At 43.1% G+C, this 26406-nt stretch overlaps 2 protein-coding genes across 7 annotated transcripts in view; one reads left to right on the top strand and one right to left on the bottom strand.

Moving 5' to 3' along the window:
- Positions 1-5188: 5188 nt before the first annotated feature.
- Positions 5189-9026, top strand: gast.S (gastrin S homeolog). Its single transcript, XM_041578982.1, has 3 exons — positions 5189-5959; positions 7651-7863; positions 8138-9026. Exons 2-3 carry the CDS (start codon positions 7653-7655, stop codon positions 8236-8238), a joined length of 312 nt encoding a protein of 103 aa, XP_041434916.1. The 5' UTR covers positions 5189-5959; positions 7651-7652; the 3' UTR covers positions 8239-9026.
- Positions 9027-9117: 91 nt separating this feature from the next.
- Positions 9118-26406, bottom strand: part of hap1.S (huntingtin-associated protein 1 S homeolog) — a 31404-nt gene continuing 14115 nt past the window's right edge. For 2 of the 6 annotated variants that reach the window (XM_018237943.2, XM_018237942.2), the window contains exons 4-17: positions 17460-17536; positions 17247-17363; positions 16680-16777; positions 15881-15989; positions 15705-15783; positions 15483-15613; positions 15224-15298; positions 14691-14828; positions 14515-14579; positions 14175-14408; positions 13559-13857; positions 13244-13462; positions 12857-12959; positions 9118-10730 (exon numbers count right to left, since the gene is read on the bottom strand). In XM_018237943.2, coding sequence (XP_018093432.1) covers positions 10262-10730; positions 12857-12959; positions 13244-13462; positions 13559-13857; positions 14175-14408; positions 14515-14579; positions 14691-14828; positions 15224-15298; positions 15483-15613; positions 15705-15783; positions 15881-15989; positions 16680-16777; positions 17247-17363; positions 17460-17536 — 2213 coding nt within the window. In that variant the 3' untranslated portion in view covers positions 9118-10261. Of the gene's footprint in view, positions 10731-12182; positions 12272-12856; positions 12960-13243; positions 13463-13558; positions 13858-14174; positions 14409-14514; positions 14580-14690; positions 14829-15223; positions 15299-15482; positions 15614-15704; positions 15784-15880; positions 15990-16679; positions 16778-17246; positions 17364-17459; positions 17537-20612; positions 20991-26406 lie in introns of those variants that run through there. The other 4 variants (XM_018237946.2, XM_018237945.2, XR_005964761.1 and 1 more) reach the window with 4 other exon arrangements.

Raw genomic sequence — 26406 nt, 5'->3', positions numbered from 1 at the left:
TGTTGAGGTAAATGGTCTGGTAGTAAACGCTCTCAAGAGAAAGTCCTCGTTGAACTGAAAATAATAAACAATATTAGCAGGCGCTGAGTGTTTTTTGTTTGTTTTTGGGTAAATAGTAAGTAGATAACCCTGGGCTTGGAAGTGTGTTGAGGTGAATTATTTGGGATTTAACAGGCTCTCATGGCAAAGTAGCTGGTGAAGTTGTAGAAGGAATAAACAGACAATGAGCAGCAGGTATTTAGTTTATTCAGACTGCAGGGCTGGGGGGATAAGGCCGTGGCAGAAAAGGGAAAGTCCTCGTTGAACTCTTTTGAAACAAATAAACATTAATGTTTGCAGGCGCCAAGTCGTTTTTGGGTATTTTTTTGTCTGGTAAATACACAACTCAACATCCTCTCCCACTGATAATTTGCCTAAGTGTTAAGTTTATATATAAGGGAAAATCTATTTGGGTGAATTCCCAGAATGAGGCAAAGTGAGGAGACCAGCCTTACCCACCCAGTAGCCACCACTGTAGCTTTTTATGTTGTTCTAAAGGTCCCAATAGCCATGAATAGGCCTTATTGTTGTTCATTTTACACAAACCTGATTTGGTTGCCGTTATGTTACTGAAATGTTATTGTTTCTAGTCTTTCTACACACGGGGTTCACTCTACTAGAGCCAAGTGCCTGGATACTTCCTAACCTTGTGTTTTTCATTGTGGCTGCGGCAGTTACACAATATCATTTCCAGGTGACGGCCAAAGTCTAGTAGCCATGGCTACTTACTGCTCATCTCCTAAAGGAGAATACACTAATCCCCTAATTGACATGAGTTCAATCAGTTGGGCTTATATAGAAGCATAAATATCTGAACTTCCAGAAATATATTTCTATATATGTACAGACAGAACTTGGTTCATTGATGAAGGTCACCATGAAGGTCTTCTCACTGGGACCATTTCCCTCCTCTATTGTTGTTGTGCCAAAAGAAGGGCTTCATTCCCGCTCCCCCATTATATTGACCTTTATAGGACAGAGCCAATGAGCTGTTCTTACCTCCACTCTTGCGCCTTTACCCATCAATGATGGCAAAACAATAACCCCCTAAAAGCTTTACAAAGGTCCAAGTGACGACAACTGGTCCTCTCAGTGCTGCCCGTCTTTTCACTTCTACCCCATTAGCTTTGTATAATCTCAGAACGATTTGTTTGCCTGGAGTCAGACTAGTGATCAGTGTCAATATGAGAGTAATGCCGGGTATTCATCCTGCACCAGCAACAATCACACACACTGCAATCAATTCATGACCAATCTCTATGATCATGTTAGATAAAGACACACTAACGCATATTAATATACATCTGTAGAGCATCGTGTCTTTGTACCCAAGAACTAGTGCTAGAAAAATATTCTGTCGCTTTCTGAAAACGTTGACGAATCCAAAAGTTTCGACGTTTTTGCCGTGGTTCCCAAGAACATTGTTGGAAATCTCAATTTATGAGTCAATTTCTGGTGGTCATGGCGGTTGCCTTGAGCGAATAAAGGAGCCCAGAACATTGTAGCCGTATTATTAACGTTTACGCCTTCTTCAAAGTGAATAATGAGAAATTGGGCAGCAAAAGCTTCACAGGAACTTGGCTGTGAACCAACTGCCATGGATTCAGACTTCTAGTATGTGAAGAACCCAAGCCATGTGCATTTGTATGTGTAGAACCCAAGCCATGTGCATTTGTATGTGAAGAACCCAAGCCATGTGCATTTGTATGTGTAGAACCCAAGCCATGTGCATTTTTGTAGGTTTTTTTGTGTGAAACGCTTATTAAACAAAAACAGGGCAGTCCCAGCAGAAGTTGTGAAACGTTTCAGGGGTTGAAGGATGTTCCTCGAGGTGTGACCATCCTTAGGTGACCATATGAGGCCTTTCCCTTAAGTTCTTTGCATTTATCTGTTATTGCTACAAATACCAGGGAATCCATTGTGCACATGAGCATTTGTTATTTGTCCTGTCAATCAATTGTCTTTGGAGTGCCAACCTGTTTGTCCTATAAAACCAGTGTGTTATATTTCTGTGCACTATATCTGTTGTTACAAATACTCGGTGCCACTATACTTTGCGGTGCTTTCCCTGTAAGCAGGTTATGAAGCATTAATTTGCTGTTTAACGTCGGTAAAGTGGAGGAGAGAATTTCAATTCCGCCCTTAAGAGCAAGACCCTTGAGACTATTTTTGGGACCGTAATGGATCCAGACGTTCTCGTCTCTCCCTTTTCGCCATTTGTGAGCAAAGTCAAACTCAATGTTCCGTATCATGGGCCGGAGAACGAGAGCGTCTCCTTCAGTGGAGAATAAACAGGACACAGATCTCTCTGGCCGCTCATTAATCATGGAATGCCGCATCACAATGGGCCCTGAAATTCTCATTACATCCTTTCCACTTACCCATCGCATCACATGTGGCCTCCAAGCTCTCGTCTCTCCATCCAAATACATTCCCGCTCTCCGTTCTACTTCAGAAATGATTGACTCCAAAGCTTAACCCTTCTTTTCCCTGATCTTCCAAACCCTTCGCTCCTCCCGAGACAGGCCTTACATTTGGTCTTCAACAAGTTACACTTATTTGCCTTAGGCTATAATACAGCAGGGGTGTCCAAAAGGTACATTGGGATCTATCAGTAGACCTTTAGTTGGTGATCAGTAGATCTCAAGACACTGAACAATATATATAATATTTAAGTAATATTTTTCAAGGAACAGAATTCTAACAGTGATATGGATGTAGATCATAATGGGACAACATCACTAAAAGTAGACCTCGCATTAGTAAAGTATGGGCTCTCCTGTCCACGTCCCCAGTAATGGGACGTGGAATTCAGAATTCTCAGGTTTTTGGATCTTGAATCTATTGTTTTGCCTCCAGGAGGCATTAGGATCAAGTACAAGGAACTGTTTTATTAGAGAAAAAGGAAAGAGTTTGATTAAAATGGAATTTATGGGAGACGGCCTTGGTTCTCACACCTGTAGTTTGAGGCCAATAATAATAATCTGTGGATTTGAGATTCATGTGGAGGCTCCTGAATAGTGTTTGGGTTGGGATGTAAGAGAAGGGTCTGTACAGGGGCAGCACTCGCCTAACAGATTCCTTTTTAATTCTCCCCGAGACCTTTTCAAATTGCAATTTTTACATCTTTGCTCAGCTGACCGGGAACAGGTAATGACTTCTCCCGAGAGGAGAGACGATCAATGGCAGTTGCTATGGTTGGGTTGATGGGGAGATACCAATTAACTCGCAGGGAATCAGACACAAAACAAACACTGTTTGGGAAGAGCAATGTCAATATCAAGGCTCCTAATACTTTAAATGCAGCTGCAGATGTTGTCTCTGAGACAAAGCAATGACGCATTTAACTTCACACAATTATCTCCATGCGCTTCATTCACTTAGACCAGGGATCCCCAACATTTTGAACCCCATGAGCAAGATTCAGAAGTAAAAGGAGTTGGGGAGCAACACAAGCATCAAAAATGTTCTGGACTGTGATTGGCCATTTAGTAGCCTCTATGTGAATTGTCAACCTACATTGAGACTCTGTTTGGCAGTACACCTGGTTTTTATACAACCAAAACTTGCCTCCAAGCCCGGAATTCAAAAATAATCACCTGTTTGAGGCCACTGGGAGCAACATCCAATGGGTTGGGGAGCAACATGTTACTCACGAGCTACTAGTTGGGGATCACTGACTTAGACCTTTCCCTCTCTTATTCAGCCCAGAAAGAGACGGTTGTCATGATATTCTTGTCCTAAACTGCACCCCGGCTCCTTCCCCTCGTACTAAAGAGAAAGAGGCACTGAGGGTACATTTAGAATTCGGGTGGGAGACATAAAGGGACCTTCAAGTACTTGTTTCTGGAGAAGACGGAGAGGCTTCAAAATAGACGATTACTCAGGTCACTGTTTTAGATTCTCAGCCTCAATTAAACCTTATCAACCCGAAGATATCATAAAGTCCCCAATAAAAATCTGCCCCAATTGGGATCATTCTGCTGGGACATTTCTAGCCCTCAGCAACCAATTGGAACACTGTCTGTAGGTCACTAAATACATAGAAGAACCCCAAGCATTGAAGTGAAGACCTCATCATCGCTATGTAGGCTTGGCCTCAAAGCTAGCATTTCAAGTAGATTGAGTTTATTATGGGAAGTGGACAGTTTAGACCTAAAAATATGAAAGCTTGTGGTTGGGGATGGGAGTGGGAATTACTGTACAGCAGACCCCCTGGACCCAACCACTGCCAACCAACTGCATTGCTTCTCTTTTAGTAAATATTACTGGGGTGAAGCAGAGGGGGCTGGAGTGTAAAGGGCCCAGTAATTAATGTCATTAATGAGCAATATCAATATATCTTGGTAGAATTAGGTCAACTTGACAATGTTTTGGGGCCCTAAACCCAACTTTCTGTAGGGCCCAACACCATCTAATTACACCGTCAGTTTAGTAAGCCGCTAGACATACAGAATTTAGTATTCACAGGAATCCATATAATGACCCTGTTCTTGTGCAATGTATGTATTTCTTGTATCAGCTTTACAGATAAGGGGGTGAGTAGTACAAGTTGCCGTGTGTTGCATCAAGTCTAGGAACCCACGGCAACCGTCAGGCTACTGCAGGACTTGATACTGATGATTGGTCAAGCCAACCTACTCAGCTGATCATTGGTCGAGCTCAAACTGTCACTTAGCTAATAAGTACTTCATACAGAGAGCAATGAGCTCAATGTCGGGCACAATTAGCGACCTCCCCAAATCTTTCTCCGTCATCCAGGGTGGTGATTCCCCCAAACACTGCTCTGGGACCCCCATAGGCTGGCCAGTGATGTCATCAGAAACATTAACCCTCTCCTATTCATCTTTCAGTCTCTCGTTTATACCCCTGCCTGGTTGCTAGGGCAAACCGGACTCTAGCAACCAGCTGAACTACAAAACACAAAATTCTGAAACTTGTTGGTCACTAACTAGTAGCGTCGCACACAACTATTTTATTTGAAGATTACACTGACCTTTTAATCACATGGATTTTAACTATCGATTCACAGATAATATGAAATAGTTATTTGATATGTGTAATATGAAATGCTATTGGAAAATATGAAATCATTACTGTAATATATATATATATATATATATATATATAAGCACTGCGTATCTTGACATCGCTATATAAATAAATGATGATGATGATGATATATATATAAATTATACAAGGTGGTGTATAGAATATAGATTGGAGATCTCAAATCAATTTGGGGATAATGAATAAATAATATATAAGGAAAATGAAGAAAATTACAATGATAAATGAGATACTTGACATTATTTTATACATAACTTGTCTGCGTCATATTAAAAGTCACTTATAAGGCGCAGTTCCCCTCTAATCTGTCGCTTATGTGGCAGTTGGAATGTCAGACAATCGAATACATTTGGGCTTTAGTCAGAATTGGATTAAACTGAAATTGGCAGTTTATATTCAGCCAAATCTGGATCCGGTATTTGGGCAAATACAAAGAGTAACCGTTTGGCTTGTCCCTAAAATCCATTTCAATTCATTATCACATATGAGAGCAGCAGCTCTTAGACCCCATGAGCTCACGATCTGCCAGGAAAGTGCCCAGTTGTAAACGTTCCTCCTCCTTTCTCTGTTGATGTTTATAATGGGCTGATAATAAACACACAGAGCTGATATAGACATATAATATATAGAGAGAGAGATACACTGGAGATACTGCACATGAGACTTCTCCTCGTGCTTCTGCCCAGCAATGGTTAATGATGTTGGGTTAAGGGGTGCAGTGACATCATGCTGAGGGGGTGAGAGTGGGAGGAGCCAGCTGGTGGTGCCTTTATATGAAGTGCTGCGGAGCTGCTGAGCCAAAGGCACCTGAACTCACCTGCACAACTACTCGTCCCCTGCACAACCACAGGTAAGTTACTCTGCTCCTACTCATTCCTTATGCACCTCTATTGGGCTCCCTGATGCTTCTATCTCTCTCTCTATCTCTCTCTCTATCTATATATATATATTTATATCTACCACTGAGACACTTCCTTCCTATCAGCCCTCATATATATATATATTGCCTGAAGATGCTGAACTCCAGCTCCCAGCATCCTCTGCCAGCACCTCAAATACAAACCTCTATAACATCCACCACCATCCGCAGTAGTTACAGAACTGCAGCTTCCCATTCCCCTTCATAGTAAGCATTGCTGAACTACACTTATTACCCCTACATTGAGGGGCATTGAAAATTAAAACATTTTTTTATGGTAAAAACTCTCAAATTCGAATTGCGAATGATCCAAGCTCAATTAGAATTTAAAATTCCAATTCAAATTTCAAGATTTTTCAAATGCTGGCCATTTAACAATTTGAACTTGACGATTCGCCACCTAAAACCGGCCGAGTTCATGTATAAGTTAATGGGAGAGGTCCAGGCATGTTACTAGCCTTTCTGACATTTGAATTTTCGAATCGAGTTTTGTCTAATTCGATTAGTGCGAGTTTTCGATATTCGAAATATTTTTTTTTCTTATTAAATAACCCCCAATCGAGTTTAAAGTATATTCTAATTTAATAGAGAAAAAAAACTTAAATGAATTCGAAATTTAACCATCAATAAACGTGCCTCTCAGAATTATTAGCCCTACATTTAGAACTATTAGCCCTACATTTGGAATCATTAGCCCTACATTTAGAATTTTTAGCCCTACATTTAGAATCATTAGCCCCACATTTAGAATTATTAGCCCTACATTTGGAATCATTAGCCCTACATTTAGATTTATTAGCCCTACATTTGGAATCATTAGCCCTACATTTCTAATGTCTTATAGGGGGGTTTGAGATCCCCAGATCTACTGTCTCCTCCCACACTGCATTATTATTATTATTATTATATGTTATTAGTGGGACAAACACAGCTCATTGGGTAAATAAAAAGCTCAAAAGAGGATAATGGGAGAATTGGTTGGATTCAGTTTGTAAATGACCAGGAAAAGTCCCAAAGTTGCCCATTATCTGGCAAGTTTGGCTAATTCCAACCATCCGGGCAAACGTTTTATTTATTGGTCGATTTCTGTGCAATTTTAAATTTGGTTCAGGTTTGGGCGCTGGGTATTTAGCAGAATCCAAAGTGAATTGTTGCAGTAAAACCTCCCGGAGCTCAAGCCAAGATTTGAATAATACGAGAAAATATCATTTTAAAGAACTTTCCCTTTTGGGTCTGTAACCAGTGATACCTTGTATACTCTGTATATATATATATATAAATATGTATATTCATGTAAACCAGGTATGGGATCTGGTATCCAGAGACCCTTTATCCAGAAATCTCCAAATGACAGAGCTGATTTTAATCAGACAATACTAAATTCTTGAAAATGATTTCCTTTTTTTGATCTGTGCGATTCCATAGTGGGGGCAATGAACCCTATTGATTAAATGTTTCAATGGCAGATTTAAGGTTTGGGGGATCCAGATTACGGAGGGACCCCATTATCCAGGTAATCTGAATAACAATTGATTTTTTTGGAGTCTGGGAGAAACGTGCTGTGTGCAAATGTCCATTGGGGATTTTTCACTGAATTGTTGTTGTTGTTTTGCTCATTGCAGCCATGCACAATAAACTTTACACAATTGTGCTCCTCGTCGTACTCACCACAGCGACCCTCTGCCGGCCAATGACGGATCTAGAATCAAGGTCACATGGTGGATCCCCCAGGAAGACCCCCGGCACTTCGGAGCTGAGCAGGAGGGACCTCCTGGCGTCACTTTCCCATGAGCAGAAGCAGCTGATCTCCCAAATCTTCCCTCACTTATACACAGGTGATGTGCCCCCATGGCAAGAAGCTGGCAATCTATTTAAAAGGGGAACCTTGACTTGGTAAAGGGGGGCGTAATTCCAAATAGAAAAATTTTTTATTTGCACAATGAAAGAACAAGAGGCTCCCCTAGGTACATTTATTAACCGTTATTACATTAAAGTTAAATGTAAGTGCAGCGCCCCAGTTCCCTGTTTTATTTTATGAGTTGGGTATTGGGGTGTCCCCAGATGATCTGATCACTTTTCTGACCCAGATGATGTGTTTGTGTCCCACAGACTTGATCAACAGTGAAGCCCATTTCCACCCCGTGCAGGACCGGGATTATGCCGGATGGATGGACTTTGGCCGTCGGAGTTTGGAAGAACCTGAGTCTTAAATATCCCCCCCACCCCCCATTCCTTTAACTTTAGCATCAGGGTGCCCCGCAACTCTCCCCCCCACCCAGTTCTGACATGTGACTTCTCTAGCAGCCGGGGGGTTCCTTTAAGAAGGTGGTTCTGCTCAGGATCTGGTGGGATGTCTACTGCTTCTTCTTGAGGGACAAAGGGAAGGAAAACTGAAATATTCCCAATAAAGTAACATCCACATTTCAAACGTTGTCTGTCAAGTGTCTCTTTATAATTATCTCTAGTCGCCAGGTATAGAAATTGTTGGGTGGTGTCGAGGTTCAGATCTGGATGAAACAAGAGATAAACCAATGGGAATGGTGCCCAGATAAACCCCAACCTTTACTAGAAATAGTCACCAGGTATAGATATAGATATTGTTGGGTGGTGTCAGGGTTCGGATCAGACTGAGTGGAACAAGAGATAAACCAATAGAAATGGTGCCCCGATAAACCCCCAACCTTTACTAGAAATAGTCGCCAGGTGTATAAATTGGTTGGTGGTGTCAGGGTTCAGATCAGACTGGATGAAACAAGAGATAAACCCCAACCTTTACTAGAAATAGTCGCCAGGTGTATAAATTGGTTGGTGGTGTCAGGGTTCAGATCAGACTGGATGAAACAAGAGATAAACCCCAACCTTTACTAGAAATAGTCACCAGGTGTATAAATTGGTTGGTGGTGTCAGGGTTCAGATCAGACTCGATGAAACAAGAGATAAACCCCAACCTTTACTAGAAATAGTCACCAGGTGTATAAATTGTTGGGTTGGTGTCGAGGTTGGGATCAGACTGGACGGAACAAGAGATAAACCAATGGTCAAGGTGCCCAGATAAACCCCCAACCTTTACTAGAAATCAACAAAAACACTCAGATTTATTAAAGATTTATTGTCAATATTTACAGCAGACCCACATTGTAATGAGGCCTTTCCCCCCCCCCCCAGCAGCGTCACATAAAAAGCCCTTTTTCTCCCCAAGTTTCCCAGCTCCCCCTGGGACAGAGTAGTCAGCCAGCCCCATCTTGCTCTTTGGAATTGAAATCCCCCCGATACCCCAGATTCCCTATTACATCTTTATCTGGGGGTCTCTGAATGTAGATCCATTTGTTGCATTTGTCGGTGACATGGAAGGTACGAGGTGTGTGTAAAGTCACACAGTGCATTAAAAATTAGGGTTATTGTCCCCCATAAATAATGGAAAATCTATAGGTCGAGAAAATGTAAGGAGCCGGTACCCAGAATGCTCCTTCCCAGCACAGTTTCCAATACAGATGAGTAGGAGCTGCCGTACTGCTTGCCTTGCTCGGACACAGGAGATCTTTGCACCATTTAGCCACTCAAGTGGTGGATCAAAGTGAAGGTTCACCAGCCCCTAATCGAGTATAAGTGTAAATATACGGGGTACGAGTGTGATGACTTTACCATAAGGAATTACTGCACAGGGGGGGGCATTATAAGGGGCTTGCAGGCATTTCATATGGGGTCACATGACCAAGAGCTGAATTCTGCATCACAACGTTGATAGAACAATAATGGCACAAAGTAAATAGAAGTGAAATGGGCTCTGGAGATCCTTTTTATCCTCTAAATAATGTATTGGATACATTGAGACCTGCGACTTGACCCAAAGTTGCCATGCGGGGGGCTACAGACAACACTCCAGTGTATGGGACTATATGGGACTACACTCCAGTGTATTAGCAGCTCCAGCAAAGGGACTTATGACTATATATCTCAGCATTCTCAGCCAGCCAATCCAGATGCCAGAAAATGATGGGTTCATTGTGAGCTTGAGGTTCCATGGGTTTAGCAGCCAGCAGCCTCCATGCTTTCATGGCTTTTACATATATATATATATTCAGTATATCTAGCCTCCCAACACTGTTCTCCTCTCTCATTCTCCTCTTTCCTTAATATCACCCCACATTATTAATGGGCCAATAATGAAATTTGGTGCTGACAGTTCACAATGGTCTAAAAATGTGTCTTCTTGACCAATAAAATAGCTGGGATTTAGCTCTGAGGTTTTTGGGGCTCTTCTGCCTTCTGAAAGGAGGTTATACCTCGTTCCACCACCCGGTTCAAGCCAAGCCTTCTCAGCTGCTCCACCAGATTGATGCTAAAAATGCTTTTCTGATTTTGAACAGAGTCAGAAGTGGTTTCAGCAGAAGCGCTGTCCACAAGGGCCCTGGCAAAGCCAAGACTCCCCAAAGTCTTCTTCCAACCCAACTGTAAGAAGCTTGGTCGGCTTTGAGGCGCTGCCTGGGGTACTGTGGCCTCCATAATGGGTTTTTCAGTGGAGACTGTGTTTGCTGAAATGCCATGTTCCTTCAGTAGGGTTACCAGTCCCAAGGGAGTACTTTCTCCAGAGTCTGTTTGGTCAGATGGGGGTGAGCTCTTTGGTGGTTGTCTTTGGGGCTCCAAACTGAGTGAACTTAGGCTCTCGTAGCTTCCAAAAGAGGGAAGAACTGCATTGCGAAGACTATAAAGAGAAGCAAAAGGAAGTCATTATCACTAGTTTAATTGGGTAAAGTCATCCACCTCATGTGGCGCTGGTTCTGGAACTAAGTAAGTGGTTCTAAACTCCTGTCTTGAGGCCAAACCAACTTGAGGTCTTCAGGTAGAACATATAAGAAACTACTACTACTGTTCTACTGCAGACATGTTGAATAAAAAACAAACCCTGGAGAGTCTGCACAGAAGCACATGCACCCCTCACCTGCAACAAGAACTCGGCACCGTGTCACCCGCCTCTGCCCCTTTACTATGGGAATGCCACCCTTAGTGATAGAGCACTCCATGTACCACCTTATTAATGTTGTTGATGGACAGGAGATACTGACCAATCAGATCAGTTGTTTCTTTTTATAATGAGGACTAAGGTGTTTAATCCTGGTTTGGCAGGAGAGTGATACGAAGCCAAGTTCAGTTATGAAGGTGCGACAGGTGTGAGTGTTAGCAGGTAAGCGCATGCAATAAACTAGAGAAAGGGTTAGAGGTTAGACAAAGAATAGGCCTCGGCTACAGATCATGGTGCAATTAGCCACATCAGACTGGCAAACGGGGAATGGCATTCAGCTTACCTTAGGCAATTTACCCCAAAGGGGAATGAACTTAGTCATGGCCAGGCAATGGCCTCACTACTTCAATTGACTGTAGGATCTTGGTTCAGGTCCTTCCCCAGATTGACATCATTGTAATGGGCCGTAATTAAATGTATGTGGGCAGATTATTACTATACGTGGCAGTGCTGTAGGTGCCATTTGTGTTTGCAGTCTGTCCGGTGGGACAATTGTACCCTGAGCAACTGGACAAAACTCGGCAGTGACCCCTTGGCCGACAACTCCGTGACCAGACGCTCAGTATTCACACCCCCATGTCTTATATATTCCCTTACTCATCATAATATCATTGCAGAGCCCCATGAATCCTTCATATGACTGTATTTACAAGTAGAGGAATTTCTGCCCTAAACCACCTCCAGTTTGAGCTGTTGTGCTCCAGTTACCCCACTAGGTGGCAGTGCTTTGATGAAAATGAATTCAGTTTCAACTGTCAGTTAATAATGAATTGCATTCTATAGTCACAATACAGGAATTGTGGGCCGTGCCATTCACATGGGTTGGCGGTGGCACAATTCTGGCCTGTATATTGTATATAATATGTATTTGTAAGGCCTATAGAAGCTTCATCCACCTCCAGCCCAGAAAGATGGAGGAAGCAGCTTTCTCTCCTGAGCTGGGGCAGCTTAGACTCTAACACCCCTCCTTGTACCCCAGTTTGGCAAGAATTACTGACACATTCCCTATGATTTCTGTAGGAACATATCAGTAAGACTTTCTTATAAGGAATGGGATGAGTAAGGAGCTCGGGTTGTAGAACTGGTCACCGGGGGGCCTCTGAGACACCAGAAGGTCACTGTGGAGAGCGCTACCTTGAGCTTCGCTGGGGAAATTGATTAGGATCTCGGTCGCCGCTCAGAAAGTCAAACATTGGAAAAAACGTTTCCACCAGGAACTGAAACTGTGAGGATGGAAAACGGACACATGAATGAGAGGTCAAAGGACAAGCGGATGGAAGTGGGAAATGAGTGCGGGAACAGGGAGGAGCCATGCGCCCAATCCAAGGCAAGAAATCCCGTTAACAGCCAAGCAAGCTGCCACTTCCAACATTCCATACAATACAACCTAAAGTGCTTAAACCAAGGGCAATATAAATGCAATGACTAAACCTGCAGGACATACATAGATAGATAGGGTTGCTGACACTCTGACCTCCAAAGAGAACCGTTGAGCCAAAAGTCTGGTCATAGCAGTCTAAAACTGCTAAACATCAACAATTTATTTGGTTTATTATTATTTTTATGATATTTAAAGAGCTGGTGCACACCATCATAGCACCTTTCAATTAGCAGTGCTTCTTATCCCATAATGAATTAAAGGTGTTCCATCTATTCATTGTGGATGAGAAGTGTTTCCATTAAAAGTTTAAGGAATATCTAATCGGTCGATTTCTTGACTATATTGAGATGGAAAGAGATAACTAGATGAGAGAAAGGAGGGTGGAGGATGAACAGAAGAGAGAGAGAGTTTGGGGCTCTTCACTCACCTGGACGTGACCATGGTAATGTCCTGCATAGGGAGGGACTTGCGACAGGTGGTGATGGTGAATGTAGACGGGGTCTGAGGGAGGTTGTTAACAGAATGGAACACTGAAACACACAAGTGAGCTATGGATTAATCAGAAGCACGTTACCTGATGGAGGGTAGAAGAGTGATGCATTATGGATGATATAAATGCAATGAGTGATAAGTGCAGTCGGCTGTACATGGTCCTTGTGGACACGGATTACTGGGATATGGATGTTACAGAATGGAAGTTGGAATGTGATGGAAGTGATCCATGGACACAATGTAAGTGGCTGCAAAGAGCTTAAGGGGAATTGGAAGCAATGGGATTGTCCAGACAAAAGGTCTCTACAGACCGGGTACTCACAGCCATTCCTGTCTTTGCTTTTTGTCGGAGTGGATGAGGCCACAGCCTGGAAGGAGATTGGCTCCATATCATCTTCCTCGAAATCATTGAGGTTATAAACATCTTGCTGATCAATGTCCAGTTCCTGGAAGTCTTTGGTGAGGACGCCAGGCCTGTGGTCCAGGATACCCCCCAGGTTGGGCTTAGCCAGCTGCTGCCAATGCATGAGTGTAGCTGAGCCTGGAGAAAACCATAGAAATGAGCAGCTGAGATTGGTTATTATCTTACATTAAACATATACCCACCAACATAGCAAATACCATTTCTGGCACTCACCTTCCAATGGTTTCACTATCTGCAACTTCTCCGGAAGACCAGACCGAGAACCAAAGGACAGGCTCGAGCTGCCAGTGACTTCCGAGATACCAGAATAATTGGTTCCCGTGGACAGAATACTTTCATTGGGGGTGAGGAACCCACTGGAATGCTCGCCATCTCCTGGATGCCTGAATTCAGACTCTTCATACAGATTCTCCGAGAAATGACAATTCCTTTGAGCATGGAGCCTCTGAAGAGCAGCTGCCAGGTCTTGACTTCCAGGTGTTCCAGGCCTCCCCAGCTTCTTCTCTCCGGCACTACGGCACAAAAGAAATGAGAAAATAAATGAGTTCTTCTGCAACATCTGAACAGTCAACTCACCTACTCCAGTCTCTTGGTGACATGTGGACAATGTGGACAATCTATTAAGGAGCTGAACTACACATGCATAGGGCTGATAATGTAGTGGACCAGTAAGGTACTGCAGTATGGAGAAATCCAGGCCTAGTTATGTAGGTCAACAAGGCAAAATGATGAGCTAATTGGAGGCACCACTTAGGATAAGAATAAAATAATTTGGAGTGGCACACATACATGGGAAGCCACTGTGATTGCGGTGCACCCATCTCCTTACCTAGAATTATCTTCCTCTGGCCCAGGTAACAGAGTCTCCTCCTCCAGAAACATTAAACTGGAACCTTCCATCTCACAGAAGCTCATGGGTGGGGTGCCAACGCGGCTGGGGGCGGCTGAGGGTCTTTGAGATGGAGCACGGGAGCCAAGTACATTCTGGGGTGACTGGCAGCGGGATCTGGCCCTCACCACCTGATTGGCTGCTTTCACCGTCTCAAAGACTTTCTTATAGCTCCTGAGTGGGGAAAGACGACACATATAACATTCCTGCAGTCCAGTGATAATTCCTAATACGCATGTGAGCAAGAGACGGGCAACATACAAAAAAACCAAACACTTACTTGAGTTCCGCAGAGGCATCGATCCCTTTTCTCATGGTTCCTTCAATTTCGGCAGCCAAAGAATCCTACACACAGATCAATGTATTACATGAATTATGACTTTGTACTTGTATTTTACAGTTGGGGGATATAACAATCTATATACACCCCCAGTAGGGAGGCCAGTTTCTGCTCACCAGTGGGAAGATGTTGAAGGTGCTGTATCTGCTCACGGTGCTGTTTGGGAGGCTGCGGTTGCGCTGGTTCTTCAGCTCCTCCTGGGCCTCGTGCAGCATGTCCTCACACTCTTTGTGTTTCTCTACAAGGTCCTGCAGCTGCAATTACAATATATATACGTAGATATTTAACCCTAATGACCCAGGATCATCTGTGCAATCCCACCTCCCCTCCAAACACCATACCCATTGACTATACCCATTCCATGAACATGGTACCCGGTGCTGCATCACAGGAAGAGACAGGGTTGGACTGGGGTGTGATAGGCCCACCAGGGCTTCTAACCTGAGACCTCTACACCTCCTGTGGGGCCCCCACCACCCACCCGCTCAACTACTGCTGGCTCCTCTGCCCACCCCGTTCGCACTGTTCTTTTCCAGTGACAACTGCCACCTTCCAAAAGGGTCCACAATTAAATTCTCTGTGCACCACCCTAAGAACCAGCCCTACACTCTCCTCTGTGAGGCACCCCATAAATTGGGGGGAATCTTACCTGAGTCTTGAGCTCTTGCTCCCTCTCCTTAGTAGCGCTGAGATGTTGTTGCAGCTCCTCATTTTCTGTGAGAGACTGGGGAATAAGAAAGTGACCCCATTAGTAACTGCAGGTTACTCCTATAACTGATCCATTGAGCTTATTACTGCTCGTATTATGCCCATCCTCTCCAGAGTACAAAGTACAGAGGTGGGTCTGTGTGCCTATAGGTGAGGGACAAGATGTCGGTACAATTGTCGTTTGTACATGAGACACTCACATTGCGACACTTCTGTTGAAGATGGACAATCTGAGCCAATAGTTGACTGATCTCCTCCTGCTGCCGAGCCACATCCTCCCTTCGCCGCGCCACCTCCTCGGCCAACAACGCAACGTTCCTGCTGGCCTCCGCTGAAAATACAAGATGAAAATATGAAAAAGAATTTGAGAGCAAAATACGCCAATCCAGAGAGCCTAAACATTCCTACAAGCTGACACTTACAGAATTGCTCCACACAGTCCAACATCAGGGAACTTTCCTGCTCTTCATAATCACACGTGGCATTGAGAAGGTCGCTGGCCTGGAGACGAAGAGCGGCACCATGTGAGCTACTGTGTATATATATATATACATACTGTATATATTATATGTTATTATAACTGGCTTCTCTTTCTTACCTCGAAGCGCATCTGTTGATTCTCATCTTCCAGATTCTTGAGTTTTTGCTGAAGGGAATCCAGCTGGATGTTGTGCTGAAGGCAAAAGGAGGATTCGTTCCGACGCAACCTGCCAGAGGGCACAGACTCATTGAGATGGAACATGCAGAACGACAGTATAACTAGGAACAAGCAGTACTAACCCTACACCTGCCCTTGAGCACCTCAATCAGCTCACAGTCTTCCATACATACATTTTACAACCATTAGATCTCTGATAAACGTACGTGGGGGGAATGTGGAGATGCAAAAAGCCTGGGTATGGCACAGCTTTAAAGAGATATGCAGCAGTTAATAGTGCTGCTCCAGCAGAATTCTAAAATCTGTTTCTCAAAAGAGCACTCAATAGTAAAATCCAGGTCCCACTGAGACACATTCAGTTACATTGAGTAGGAGAAACAACAGGCTGCCAGAAAGCAGTTCCATCCTAAAGTGCTGGCTCTTTCTGAAATCACATGACCAGGCAAAATGAGCTGAGATGCACCTACACACCAATATTACAACTAAATACACTTGCTGCTTCAGGAATGACATTTTATATTTTTGAGTAAATAAAAACCATGACAGAATCCCTTTAAAGATATGGGCAGTGGCTGTTACTATCTATGGGTTTCAATAGACTGGGCCGGGAAATTTGTGATTTTCTCTTTCTGCTGAAGTCTCATGTCCCTCTAGCCACCAAGGTGAAACTTAAGTAGACCTTATTGCCATATGTGTCTATCAGAGGGCACCCATCCCATAGATACACGGAGATACTCACGGGGTGGAGACGGCAGATCCAGGATCGCTCTCGCTGTTACTGATATACAAGTGAAGAAGGTCCTCGCGCATTGACATCTCATGACGGAGCTGACTGGCCTGCACGAAAAGGAACGTAAAGCTCAAACGGAGGCAGAACAAAGAAAATCTAGGGACTAGATGGGATAACTCCCTGCAGCCCTTTCCAAACTGGGGTATTTATCTATTGGTGACAATCACCTGCCACTGAGCAGAATAGGAAGTGATAAGCACTGGTTGTATGTGAGACCTTGCCCAAAGCAAAACTGTCAACTAACCCCATGTCAGGGAGATAATGATCCACTCTGGGTATTTGTGAGAGCTAAATAACAAGGGCTCGATGGTTATCACCCTCATGACCTTTTAGTTGCCTCGGGATATGTATCATAGAGCACTTGCATTGTGCAGGACATGGTGTAAACATACAGACTATATACTCGTGCAAAATGTAATATACCAGGCTGCTTTGGGCTTAATGTTCTATATAATAGTCCTCAGATGATCTGCAGGGATATGGCACTAAAGAGCTTAAGCTCCCAAATCTCCTTACCTCCTCTTTAGAAGCCTCCAGCTGTTCCTCCAGGATCAGATTCCTCTCCGTCAGTTCTCGGTTCTGCTTGAGCAGCGACTGGCCAATCCGAGCGGCCAACTCCAGGTCTCTCTCTTTCTACAACCAATTGCAAACCAACAATGAGTCTTCAAACCTCAAACAGAGGGAGACTTATCAAGCTTTGATATTTGGCCACAGACAAGGACCACAAACCTCTTCAAGCAAACTTGTGACGGCCTCGATGTCCCTGTAGGTCTTGGTCACTCGGCCCACGCGCTCAGAACACAGGACTGAAAAACAAAGATGGTTGTGATTAATGGAAGTACTAGTTAGCAGTGGCTGATTAATGACATCAAATTAACCAATAACAGGAGGTGGCTTGTGCACAATGGTTTGCACGATGGTTTGCACGATGGTTTACATGATGGTTTGCACGATGGTTTGCACGATGGTTTGCACAATGGTGTGCACGATGGTTTTCACAATGGTTTGCACGATGGTTTGCACGATGGTTTGCACAATGGTTTGCACGATGGTTTGCACGATGGTTTGCACGATGGTTTGCACGATGGTGTGCACAATGGTGTGCACGATGGTTTTCACAATGGTTTGCACAATGGTTTGCACAATGCAGCAGCTGAAGGAGGGGTTTCTAGGAATAAAGTACTTGGCAGTAAGAAAAAAACACAGGCTCCAATTATATCCACCCTTATAATTATCATTAAAACAAGCAAATGATTTCGAAAGAATTTCAAATCCCTAATGGGTGGAAAGCCCAAATCCATTGCACTCAATTGTATTAACTCCTTCCCTGCCTGCCGAATACATACCCGGTCTGCATAGAATGTTGCACCTAATGTGTATATATATATATATATATATATATATATATATATATATATATATATATATATATATATATAAAGTGTATATCGAACCAACTGTAAAGAGTCGACTATATAGAAACACTTTTACTGTTGCTATAGTTCTACCAAACTTATTGTGTTTAACCCACACACTGAGAATGTTCCACTTATTGGGAAACACGTGATTGTGCCGCTTTCAGACTTCAAAGAGCTTCGAAGAGGATGTTTTATGTCGCACAAACGAGACACTAATTGGTAATAATTGGGATTTAAGGGCTGTGAGCTTTACATTGCACAGACGAGCTTGACCTTGAGCAATGAGGCAAAAAAACAGGTGCCGCCAAGGAACTCGTCCCATGAATGAAGTGTCTCCAGAACTTGAGAAAAGGAGGAATATTTGGCCAAACAAGTCACAAGGAAGTGGGTCTGATGCAGCTCGGAAGAGTAAAGACTAGTTATAAAGTTGCAAGTCGGCGTTTTTTAGTAAACCAGCCCCTCAATGTTTATCAAGTTTTTAGAGCGAATTTGCCGAATTAAAGGCAAAGTGAATCCCCAGAAGCCCAGCTGTCAGTTCATCCTCATTGATCCGCTGCTACTGGTGGTCTTGGTGGTCCCTGAGCGGCCACTTGTCTTGCTGGTGCAAGTGCCATCATTTATTCATTTATTTATTACTTTTTATTCATCTTCCACAGGAATGTCTGCATTTCCCAGGGAATGTTGAATTTCACAACACAAACACACACACGGATTATTTCCATCATCCAAGCTGCATGTGGGGTGTGGGAGGAAAACAGAGGAAACCCAAACAGATACATGAGACTGATATATACTCCCTCCTTGCAGACAATTCTCAGTAAAGAGCCCCTTTCTTTGCTGATTGCAAAAGCCACGTGTTTATGCACAAAACCTGGGGGCTGGTTGAAAAATCAGCAAATTGCAGGATTGTACTGTACCCTGCGACCTGGGGGTCAATAGCCTGTGTATGTTTTTTAACCAACAGAGGTTCTGCTGTTATCAAAAGAAAAGGTACCCATAGGCAGCATCGAGGGCTTAGTTTCAGGCATTCTAATTTTGGGCTTTCACCAGGAAGAGACTCCTGAAACCCATTGTGAGCCATAGCTGAGAATATATGTAAATGTCTTGTGATCACACAGTGAACTCCAGCCCTGCATACACTGCCCGGTGCATATAAATAAGGCCTATTCCCAGTAACATACAAAGGCTTTTGCAAACAAGTGTGTTACTGTAATGGTTTTGCTGGGCAGGAGTGTGACTGTAAAAGAGACAGCTCTAAATAAAAGACATGTACTCAGGCTGTCCCTTTTTGAACCTATAGGGCAGAAGCATCTGGAATCCTGCCCCAGGCAATGCAAAGCCAATGAAGGGAGAATGCACACGCTCCGATTAACAAGGATAAATAACCTGACGTTTATGCTGATTAAACTCTGTTCTCCCTTGAATTGGGTGCGTGCCGGGGAGCTTAAAGCTGCCCATACATCTGAAGATTTTTAATAGATCTTTTAGACCACGATTATCTCGAAATGATTGTTTAAATTTACGATGTGTCCATCAACTAAAAAGACCATTTCATGCGATATTGCCAGGAAGGATAGCTGCCTGCTTGGCCCTGCAAACATTCATAGATTGCACTGGGACCGATAAAGTCGTAAGATGTACAATCGTTCGAATCCCACTAACTTTGCGATAATTTGACGGATTGGTCGGATTTCACTGAAATCGGTCGTTCAACAAAGAAGAAACTTTGCGTCTATGGGGACCTTTAGAGCGTGAGCTAATGTACAGTATATGATGTGTATAAATAATACTAATATTAATAACAACAGACCCTTGGCACAAACCTTTCTAGAGCCTGTTTGGTGCAGAACCTTCTTATTCACTGGCATTGCCCCAAGCAAAATAAAGTTTTTGATTAGAGAAATTCAAGTCAAGTCTAGAAACCAAATCTTCTCTTTCCCCATGAGGCAACAGATACATTCCTCCAAATCTGCTTTCAGCTCCCCCTTTACATTTGTCCTCCCCCCGGGAGCCTCTTCCATGTGCCATAAATGAATGAAGTAGATGAGTGTCAGCCTGTGGGGTCCCTCCGAGTGTTCACTTTTGGTGATTAGGCCAATAAACAGCACAAAACAAGGCATTTCTCTTGCTGCAAGAGCCAATTATCCAGGTTAGGACATTAGAGTGAGATGTGGTGCTGCCCAGTTAGTTTATATATCATCATCATCATTATTATTAGTATGAAGCAGAGAGAAAGCAGTTCAACGTGACCTAAAAACATCACAACAGGGTCCACTGACCCCGGAATACCCAGAGGGTCCCCTAGAGGGATGAGCACAATACAGCGAGTGCCCCAGCAATAACCACCCCAATTTCTAACAAATAACATGGGTCAATGACTATGAAGGTCATGGTATATGTCATATAAGTAATAAAAAGAACAACTGGACTTGCTGAGTAATTATTGTACATGGGTCTATATTACCTTCCTCCAGGTGATCTGCCACTGTGTCTGGGTCAATTTCAAATATGAGGTTCCCATTACGTTTATCCTCATAAATCGAGGGGCTGTTCCAGAACTCCATGGCTTCCCAGCTTCTCCCACTGTAACTCAGGCAGCAGCAGCTCTCAGTGGGGTATATGGACCCTGGGCAAGATGCAGTTGGGCAGGTGAGACCCCAGGAGCAGGCAGGCCCCGGCTGGAGGGCCACTCATATCATGCAATGGGCAACCTGTAGACATCAGACCATAGAGAGCTGCTGGGAGTTGTGCAGGGAGTGTGAGCATGGGCTGTGACTATATCTGTCCTGCCTGCTCTACCACAATAACAAGCCGTGTGTTATTGTCACTGCAAGTACACACACCTGGCTGCGGGGCAGTCCCCTTATGGGGAGGAGACTGAGCTGGAAAAAGAATAACAAAACCCCCCCCCCCCCCGAAGTGCAAGGAACGGCCTTTTCACATGCTAAAACCACCACCCCCTCTCCTGTGTTTTGGGTGGTCCCATAGGCAGAGATGAATGGGAATGGAGATTATACAGATCCCCCACCCCCTGCATTCCCAGCCAATGGAATGTTCCACGCTAGTTATTATCACTTCTAGCTGCTCTTATCAGTGCGATAAAAACAAGGAAGAAAGGCAAAAGTGCAAAAACACATACTCACTACACTCACTCACTCACTCAGGAATCCATTATCCAGAAACCTGTTATCCAGAATGCTCCAAATTACAGAATGCCCACCTCCCATAGATAATCCAATTATTGAAATGATTCCCTTTTTCTGTGTAACAATAAAACAGTCGCTTGTACTTGATCCCAACTAAGATATAATTAATCCTTATTGGAGGCAAAACCAGCCTATTGGCTTTATTTCATGTTTATATGATTTTCTAGTAAACTTAAGGTATGAAGATCCGAATTATGGATCCATTATCTGAAAAGCCACAGGTCCTGAGCATTCTGGATAACAGGTCCCATACCAGTACCTTGTACTTGATCCCAACTAAGATATAATTAATCCTTATTGGAAGCAGAACAAGACTTTATTTCATGTTTATATCACTTTCTAGTAGATTGAAGGTACGAAGATCCAAATTACAGAAAGATTTGTTATCCATAAAAGCATTCTGAATAACAGGTCCCATACCTGTACCTTGTACTTGATCCCAACTATGATATAATTAATCCTTATTGGAGGCAAAACCAGCCTATTGGCTTTATTTAAAGGGATACTGTCATGGGAAAAAAAAAAAATTTCAAAATGAATCAGTTAATAGTGCTGCTCTAGCATAATTCTACACTGAAATCCATTTCTCAAAAGAGCAAACAGATTTTTTTATATTCAATTTTGAAATCTGACATGGGGCTAGACATATTATCCATTTCCCAGCTGCCCCCAGTCATGTGACTTGTGCTCTGATAAACTTCAATCACTCTTTACTGCTGTACTGCAAGTTGGACTGATATCACCCCCTCCCTTTTCTCCCCAGTAGCCAAACAAAAGAACAATGGGAAGGTAACCAGATAATCGCTCCCTAACACAAGATAACAGCTGCCTGGTAGATCTAAGAACAACACTCAATAGTAAAATCCAGGTCCCACTGAGACACATTCAGTTACATTGAGAAGGAAAAACAGCAGCCTGCCAGAAAGCATTTCTCTCCTAAAGTGCAGGCACAAGTCACATGACTGGGGGCAGCTGGTAAATTGACAATATGTCTAGCCCCATGTCAGATTTCAAAATTGAATATAAAAAAATCTGTTTGCTCTTTTGAGAAATGGATTTCAGTGCAGAATTCTGCTGGAGCAGCACTATTAACTGATTCATTTTGAAAAAATTTTTTTTTCCCATGACAGTATCCCTTTAATGTTTATATGATTTTCTAGTAGACTTAAGATATGAAGATCCAAATTATGGAACGATTAGTAGCCCAGAAAGACCTAGGTCTCGAACATTCTGGATAACAGGTCCCATACCTGTACCTTATACTTGATCCCAACTAAGATATAATTAATCCTTATTGGAGGCAAAACCAGCCTATTGGCTTTATTTCATGTTTATATGATTTTCTAGTAGACTTAAATCTAAACTACAGAAAGATCCGTTATTCGGTAAACCCCAGGTCATAAGCATTCTGGATAACACGTCCCCCCCATACCTGAACATATCAGTTACAGCTCCATTTAACCCTTTCAGTGCCACCTTGGCTGCAAATACCTGGTGTACATGAAGGAGACGTATATCAGTAGCTAAACCCTCTCTAATGATCTATATATAGTGGATACTGTACCCCCTACTGTAATTTACAAAGATATTATAAGTCACTGAGGAGTTATGACCATATAGAAGCTTTTATACAGGTCACATAACTCCGACTTCTGATTTCTTTATAAATTTCTAGTGGGGGGTACATTATGCATTATAATCTACATTTTGTGGGGGGGTTGGAGTCGAAATTCTGGTCCCCGGCGTTAAATTCTGGTCGCCGGCGTCAAATTCCGGACGCGCAACATCAAATTCGGATGCCCAGCGTCAAAATCGAACGCGCTGCGTCAAATTCAGTGGTGTGGGGCCCCTGTTATAAACGGTGTGTTCTGACATCAGAACGCACCGTTTATATAGTGAATAAAGTAGCCCCTCCTCTTGTAAAATATAAGGATATTATTAGTTACCGAGGAGTTTCATGACCATATAAAAGTACGAGGCCGAAGGTTGAGTGTTTTTATACAGGTCATGGATCTCCGAGGTAACTTCTAATATCCTTATAATTTACAAGAGGGGGTACTTTATTTATTATAATAAACAAATTTATTTTGTGTATTATAAGGATATAATTTACAGTCTGGTCCCATAGGGAAATGACCAGACTGTAGATTATATATATATATATATATATATTTATACACACACGCTGGTTATACGCACATGTTATATACATTATGTACTGAGTCACAACCCTGGGCTCACACACACACTGACAATATAGAGAATTGCACTGGATCTGCTGTTTCCAGCGAGTGTTTTGGCAGCTGTTGGAATGAAGTGCTAGCTGTTTGCTCTGCAAGTTCCTCAGTCTATTTCTATAGGAACAGGTGTCAGAGACAAAATAGCCTGTACTTTAGCCTGTACTTTATTGTGCACTGGGAAGCACCCGGGAACCCTTTCTTCTTATTTTGTTGCCTCCGGCACAGAGAATGGACACAAGTGAAACACACACACAAATGCACCACAAATAGAAATGCTAAATAATACTAAGCAATAATATAGCAAATGATTTATTCTCATTCTCCCTCCCACTGCCAGGAGAAGACAGAATCATGTCGGTAAGACGTGCACCCCCCTTGTGTGATGTATTAGATAAATCGCACTCCTGTAATTGACTTACTCTGCAATCGTGGTGCTGCTCCTCCATTGACCCGACAAGGTCCCACAGCAACAGCAACTTTTGTTTATGGATCTACACACACAGTTTTGTGCAGTAGGAGAAGCGCCCCCTTTCTTTATTATATAACACCACCGGTATCAGCATTTCTGGGGGTACAACCTCCCTTCATCAGGCAAAGTAAAGAAAGGGTAAATGAATTGTACGAAAGAGACGGAGATAAAATAATCTCCAAGCTGCTGATATTGAAGGTGTAAAGGATTTCTTCCTTATCAGCCAATAAAATGAAACAATAAGCAAGAATGTGAATTCTTCTTTTAAGGTTCACAATTGTTAAGATGCGAATGCGACACAAACCTACACACAAGGCAACCACAATAGGCACATGTATATGGGATCTGTTATCCATAAACACATCCCTATAGCCAACAGATTGCTCCAGAATCCACAGTTCCCTACAGTAGGTCTGTCTAACTGGAGGCCAGAGGGTCAAATGTGGCCCTTCAAGAGATTCCAATGACCCCCAGACGACTCTAGAGATTCCTTAACCTCTTTAGCATCATTTCATTCAATCTGCCCCACAATATGGAACCCGTTGGGCAGCTCTAGAGGGTTCATTTTAGAACCTTTCTTCAATCACTGCCTTGGCAGAAAATTCTAAACTGTTTTTTGGGAATGTTTAAATCTGTTCCAGTAGATCTGAGGTATTGTGTCCCATTCCATCCCTGTATATTATCTACTATTACTTACTGTCCATAGTGTCCCATCCCTGTATATTATCTACTATCACTTACTGTCCATAGTGTCCCATCCCTGTATATTATCTTGCATTATTACTATTACTTACTGTCCATAGTGTCCGTACCTACAAGGCCTTATACTCAGGTTCTCTACAAAACAGATGGAGACCAAAGAAAAGGAGGAAAGGTATAATGACCAGAGGGCATTCTGGGGCACAACAATGTAGAACTGCAAGTTTTGGAGGCAATAAGGTGTAGGTAAAAACTTTCTTTGCGTTCCCACTGTATCAGGTTCATCAAACAGAGTTAGGAGCCAGCAAAACTTCCTTGTCTTCACAAATTAGGATAGATCACTCTGGAGAACCAAACAAGAGATTTAGTGCAACTGAATAAAAAATCACTTGTTTGACGGCTACGGTTCTCCAGAGTGATTTATCCAAAGTTTTGGAGGCAACGCATTTGGGACGGGGGAGGGAATTCCTTTGTCCAGGCTCCATTAGATCCAAGTCAATCTGATAAACTCACATGAGCAATGGTGATGAAAGGGGGGAGGAGGAATCCATTTGAATTAAAATAGGCCAAATCCATGTGAATTCCTTGACCCTAAGTTTTGGCAAATGAGTGTTTACTGAGTGGTTCCTCCAAGGATACGTAAGGGCAGGAGGAGACGCCTGGAGTTGGATCCATGTGATTGGATGGAGATGTCACAAGTCATTAGCAGGACGGGACACTAAGGAACGTCAGGAAAACAACAGGGTGGGTAGAGTGTTAAAATATAACATTTTAACATTTATATCTTTAATGCTAAAGCTCATAGAACATGGTTTCTTAATCTTTGTATCATGGCACCAAAACCATGTCTAGGAGCCATTGCTTGAGAATCCGCCATGTTGCAGATTATAATGACTAATAATGACTATTGCTGATTGGGGCAGCTCACTCAATTGTGATTTTGGACTGAGAACCAATCCACAGGGGACCCAGATTTTGGCTCTGCACCCATAGGTGAAGAATCACTTGGGACTTGTTCCAACAGCACCCACTATATTTTAAGGCTGCTCATCTGACTCAATGGATGGGGGGGGGGGGGGGAATGAAAAAGAGAGAGTTATAGACCAAATTAATGGTCATTAGACCAGAGAAACAATTTGCTGCCTCTCCCACATGCCTTCTGGCAAACTCCAAATGGGTTTTTCAGCAATGCCTATTTCTCACCGCTCTCCATAAATCCCAGCTTGGTGGAGTGTCTGGGTTAACATTGACTCATGGACGGTTTCTCCAAACTCAGTGGATCTCTCCAGCTCTTACAGACTTCCCACTGGACTCCAGGCTGCTTCTCTAACTAAAGCCCACCTTACCCTCTCACTGAGTGTTTGTTGCAGGCAGTTGCTATACACAATCCTGCTTATGCCATTTTGTTCCATACTTTCTTTCCATGGCTTTCATTTTCTTCCATGGGATGTCCATTTGGGATATTTATAACCCAATCCTGACTGGTGCTCTCCAGACCTTTATTGTGGACTCTGTGGACTTGTTGTCATAGAGCCTGTGGTTTATTCACTAACAAACTCCTACCAGAAACAGGTGTATTGATTTAGAGCTCAGTGGGGCAATTGAAGTGCACACAGGTGGGCTCCATTCTTCTATCATGTCTCA

The sequence above is a fragment of the Xenopus laevis genome, chromosome 9_10S, assembly GCF_017654675.1.
Source record: "Xenopus laevis strain J_2021 chromosome 9_10S, Xenopus_laevis_v10.1, whole genome shotgun sequence".
Classification (NCBI taxonomy): domain Eukaryota; kingdom Metazoa; phylum Chordata; class Amphibia; order Anura; family Pipidae; genus Xenopus; species Xenopus laevis.
This window is presented reverse-complemented; position numbering and strand designations above follow the sequence as displayed.